Raw genomic sequence first — 5,546 nt, 5'->3', positions numbered from 1 at the left:
AACTTAAAGTAGAATAAAAAAATAAAATAAAAAAAAAGAGAAAAGAAAATCCATTTTCTGGTGAGAAGTTCAAGCTGGCTACAGAAATTTGCATAAGTAACGAGGAGCCAAATGTTAATCACCAAGACAATGGGAAAAACATCTCCAGGACATCTCAGAGATCTTGGCAGCAGCCCCTCCCATCACAGGCCCTGAGGCCTAGGAGAAAAAATGATTTTGTGGGCTGGAAACCTGGGCATCTGATGCTCTGTGCAGCCTCAGTGACATGGTATCCTGTATCCCAGCAGCTTCAGCTCCAGTCAGGGCTAAAAGGGGTCAAGGTACAACTCAGGGCATTGCTTCAGAGGGTGCAAGCCCCAAGCCTTGGCAGCTTCCACGTGGTGTTGGGCCTGCAGGTGCACAGAAGTAAAGAACTGAAGTTTGCGAACCTCTGCCTAGATTTCAGAGGATGTATGGAAATGCCTGGATGTCCAGGCAGAAGTCTGCTGCAGGGGAGGAGCCATCATGGAAAACCTCTGCTAGGGCAGTACAGAAGGGAAATATGAATTTGGAGCCCCTACACAGAGTCCCCAATGGGGCACTGCCTAGTGGAGCTGTGAGAAGAGGGCCACTATCCTCCAGACCAAGAATGGTAGAGATTCACCAACAGCTTGTACTGTGCACCTGGAAAAGCCACAGACACTCAACACCAGCCTGTGAAAGCAGCCATTTTGGGGGGGCTGTACCCTGCAAAACCACAGGGGTGGATCTGACCAAGACCTTGAGAGCCTACTTCTTGCATCAGCATGACCTGGATGTGAGACATGAAGTCAAAGATCATTTTGGAGCTTTAAGATTTAATGACTGCCCCAATGGATTTTAGACTTCCATGGGGCCTGTAGCCCCTTTGTTTTGGCCAATTTCTCCCATTTGGAATGAGAGCATTTATCCAATGCCTGTGCCCACATTGTATCTTGGAAGGAAATAGTTTTTGATTTTACAGTCTCATAGGTGGAAGGGACTTGACTTGTCTCAGATGAGAGTTTAGATTGTGGACTTTTGAGTTAATACTGAAATAAGACTTTGGGGGACTGTTGGGAAGGCATGATTGGTTTTGAAATGTGAAAAGACATGACATTTGGGATGGGTCAAGGGTGGGATGATATGGTTTGGCTCTGTGTCCCCACCCAAATCTCATCTCAAATTGTAATCCCCACATGTCGAGGAGGGGAGGTGATTGAATCACGGGGGCGGTTTCCCCTATGTTGTTCTCATGATAGTGAGTTCTCATGAAACCTTATGGTTTTATAAGCATCTGGCATTTCCCCTGTTAGCACTTCTCTCTCCTGCTGCCTTGTGAAGAAGGTCCTTGCTTCCCCTTCTCCTCCACCATGATTACAAGTTTCCTGAGGCCTCCCCAGACATATGGAACTGTGAGTCAATTAAACCTCTTTGTTTTATAAATTACCCAGTTTCAGGTATTTCTTCATAGCAATGTGAAAATGGACTAATAGCATAACTAAAGCCACAAAGTAAATCTGAGGAAACTGATTTAATACAGTCTTAAAATAACTTATTTTCTTTGTTCATAATTTATGTACTCATAGCTTCTACAAAAAGTGCTTCATCTTTCATGTATATTCTTCTTAACATTTTGGTCATGATCCTTTGAAAGAACATACCTGTGATGAGGGACTCATCTACCATAGAATGTCCTTCAATAACATGACCATCCACTGGAAATTTGCCTCCTGGAACTACTTTAATGATATCTCCACGTTGTACAAGTTCCACATCCACTTGTTCTTCACTGGATATAAGTTAACATAAAAAGCACCATTATAATATGCTTCCTACCCTGACCTCTCCATGCAAGCTCTTTAGTTCACGTCAAGCTTGTGGCTCCATAATTACTACCAATGGAAGCTAGAACCAACATTTAAGCTAGGAACTAGTATGTCAGTCTTGCTTACTGTCAATGAACAGCACAGTAGCTAGCACAAAGTAGGCACTCTAAATATTTTTTTGAACAGTCATTAAATTAAAAACTGAAAGTTTTAAAAAATAATGTAATGGGTTTCATTTAACTAAAACTTTATTTATTATGTAACTTTGCCTAAACAATTTTATGAGTATAAAATGAGAAATACAAAAGATTGAAATCTAATCAAGTCTTTAGCTTTATCTTCCAATTTACAAGTAACACAGGAGTTATAGAACAATTTAAATGAAACCAAAAGGAAGCAAAGAGATAAATTCAGATTGTGGGATATTCTACAGAACAACTGATGGCTATTTCTTTAACAAGTTAATTGTTTTGGGGGGAGGAGGGAAGGAAGGAGAATGAGAAGAAAGAAGGGAGGTGCTGTTTTAGATTAAAAGAACATAAGTCATATGATAGTCAAATGCAATGATGCATGGATCTTGTTTGAATTCTAGTTCAGGCAGAGACTTAAAACATTTTGGAGACAACAGGAGAAACATGAATACGAATTGGGTCTTAGGTGACATTAAGGAATTAATGTTCATTTTGTTAGGTACAATATGGTAGTATAGTTATATCAGAATATATCCTTTTTAGAGATAATACAGAATATTTAGCAGTAAAACAATATGACTGACATTTGGTTTAATACTACTGCAACAAGAAAGAAAGATAAAATGGATAGATGAAGCATGGCAAAATGTGGATAATTTTATATCTGGGAGACAGATTATGTGAATTCATGATAGTCCTTTTCTACTTCTGTGTATATCTGAAATTTTCTTAAGAAGTTAAAAAAAGAGAAGAGGGAAGAGGGAAGATAAATACCTGAGGAGGATATTATCAGAATCAAGAGTTACAATAGTTGCTTCTGTAGCTTGTAGTGAAATTAGCTTTGCAAGAGCCTCTGATGTTTTGCCCTATAAATTAAAACAAACACATTGAAAATGCTAAGGAAGAAAAGTTCAGGTCTTAACTAAAATAAAATACAATCTTTAGCATTTACCCAAAAGACAGCTTTAGGAATATTAATTTGTTCAAAATTAATATGAAAATGTTTCACTTCAAAATGTTTGAATGTTTTACTTCAAAATGTTTCACTAGAAAATGTTTCACTTCAAAAAGATAAAGTACACAAAATATTTTATTTTTTATTTATTTTTTTGAGACAGAGTCTCTGTTACCCAGGATGCAGTACAGTAGCGTGATCTCGGCTCACCGCAACCTCTGCCTCCTGGGTTCAAGCAATTCTCCTGCCTCAGCCTCCCGAGTAGCTGGGATTATATGCTTGGCTAATTTTTGTATTTTTAGTAGAGATGGGGTTCACCATGTTGGCCAGGCTGGTCTCAAACTCCTGACCTTGTGATCCGCCCACCTCAGCTTCCCAAAGTGCTGGGATTACAGGCATGAGCCACCACGCCCAGCCTAAAAATACACAAAATATTTTTAAAAGTATTATTAGGTATTATTTATGAAGAAATTATATAAATTAATAAGAAAAACATGAGGAACCCAATAAACACACAGGCAAAGGACATATACAGGCAAATCATTCAAAAGGAAATATAAACATCCGATGATGAAAAAATGTTTATCCCCACCATTAATGGAAGAAACACAAACTAAAGTAACCCTGTAATACCATTTAATGTCTATTAACTTAGCAAGAATTTGGGGGGGATGCAATGTTGGTGAAGTTGTAGTAAAAATACTTCACTGATGTACCCCTGCTGGCAAAAACTGTTACAACTTGTAGCATGAACCAGAGAAATATTTATGCCCTTTAACCCAGTAATCACATCCACTGTAATGTCTTCCAAGATATTAGCTCAATGGAATGACTATTAGACATGAATATGTTCAATGCAGGATTATCTAAAAATAAAAAATTAGAAACAATCTAATGGTGAAAAATACCTGAATGCTTTAGTAAATTAAAGCAAACTGACATGACAGACTTAGTCAGAAATATTAGATAATTATCTAGACTGCAAAAATGGGGAAAAACTTTACAGTGTTAAGGGTACAAAGTAGCATGAATACTACATTTGCAATTCTGTTAAATAGAAAGGTATGTAGAATGGAATTAGAAAATGATTTACATTATAGCAAGGGAATATGGGTGAATTTTTTCTATCATTATTTTAAACCATGTGGTCATGTCAATTTTCAATTAATAATGTGATGCAGTAAACAAGTGATAAATATTTCTCATTTGTCTCTCTTAAAATAAACAGACATACTGTACAATCTACAGTATTAATTCCATATTTGGTAAATCTTCTAAATGGATATTTAACTTAAAATATTGCCAAAATGAAAATATGTCTTTCAGTAAATGGTTAACTACATAAAAACATGTATTTCCAATGATTGGCCTAAAAAATACTATGGTCATTTATCCACCCAACATTTTAACAAATGTCACCCTTTCTTACTTTACCTTTGCTATATGCTCCAGCCATCGGCCTAGTGCAATAAACACAAACAGCATAGGGGGTGTGTCAAAGAAAGTAATAGGGTTCACTTTGGCTCTTTCATACATTGCAACTAGAAGAATAACCAAAGAGTAGGCAAATGCAATGGTGGTTGCCAGCACAATCAGTACGTCCATATTTGCTGTCTTATGCTTCAGTGCTTTATAAGCCTGAATGTAGAAGTACCAGCCTCCGAAAAACTGTAATATAGGAATGATAATCAATGAATTTTTAAAAATTCATATATATTTCAATAACTTAAAAGTATCAATAGTCACTTTCTTTGGCTTTTAGCTAACCCATAAACACTAAAAGGAGATTAAGCCAAAACAATCATGTTTGTATTTCAATATATGTACATGCAGAGGGAGGTATTCAAATTGCTGCATAAGTCTGTGGGGGCTATCATCTACGATCCAATGGATATTCCATAATACAAGGAAAATCAGATGCTTCTTCCTTTTTTTTTTTAGAGACGGTCTTGCTATGTTGCCCAGGCTGATCTCAAACTCCTGGCCTCAAGCAACCCTCCTGCCTCAGCCTCCCAAGTAGCTGGGATTACAGGCATGAACCATCACACCAAGCAGATTTTTCTTTCTGAGGCCAGCAAAAACAGGAACTAGGAAAGGAATTACATTTTCTTCAAGGATTTTTTTGTATAAAACTCACCCATCTTTCCAAAACTCAAACTAAGTGGTGTATCACAAGCTATGAAATCTGTTGGCTGTTTCTGTTGGTAAATATAATTGGAAAGCTTATTTCATTAAAACAGAGAAACTAAGACGTTTTTTAAAATCATTATTGCCTTTTATAAGGATCAGATAAAGGAAAATATTTATTTGATAGAAGTATTCTATTCCTCAGTAAAAGTTTATCTCAAAAAAAGAGTTTAAAACATACAGAAAGTAATGAACTGAAGTGCCAGGAAGAAATAACAAAAATAAAGTCATTGAGCTGGGTGCAGTGGCTAGCTGCTGTAAGTCCCAGCTACTCAGAAGGCTGAGGCAGAAGGACTGCTTGAGCCCAGGAGTTGAAGACTGCAGTGAGCTGTGCTCGTACCACTGCATTCCAGCCTGGGTGACAGAGCAAAACCCCATCTCTAAAAA

The 5,546-nt window shown here is 37.2% G+C and overlaps 1 protein-coding gene across 1 annotated transcript in view; it reads right to left on the bottom strand.

Moving 5' to 3' along the window:
• Positions 1-1,661: 1,661 nt before the first annotated feature.
• LOC108532863 (copper-transporting ATPase 1) overlaps positions 1,662-5,546 on the bottom strand; it is a gene marked incomplete at its 3' end in the record, with an annotated part of 17,846 nt that continues 13,961 nt past the window's right edge. The window contains exons 6-8 of the mRNA XM_017877137.1: positions 4,407-4,640; positions 2,792-2,883; positions 1,662-1,789 (exon numbers count right to left, since the gene is read on the bottom strand). Of these exons, the coding sequence (XP_017732626.1) occupies positions 1,662-1,789; positions 2,792-2,883; positions 4,407-4,640 (454 nt within the window). The remainder of the gene's footprint in view (positions 1,790-2,791; positions 2,884-4,406; positions 4,641-5,546) is intronic.

Source organism: Rhinopithecus bieti, unplaced genomic scaffold (genome assembly GCF_001698545.2).
Source record: "Rhinopithecus bieti isolate Rb0 unplaced genomic scaffold, ASM169854v2 scaffold_11253, whole genome shotgun sequence".
Lineage (NCBI taxonomy): Eukaryota > Metazoa > Chordata > Mammalia > Primates > Cercopithecidae > Rhinopithecus > Rhinopithecus bieti.
Note: the sequence above shows the minus strand (reverse complement) of the source record. Positions and strands in the feature narration are given on the sequence as shown.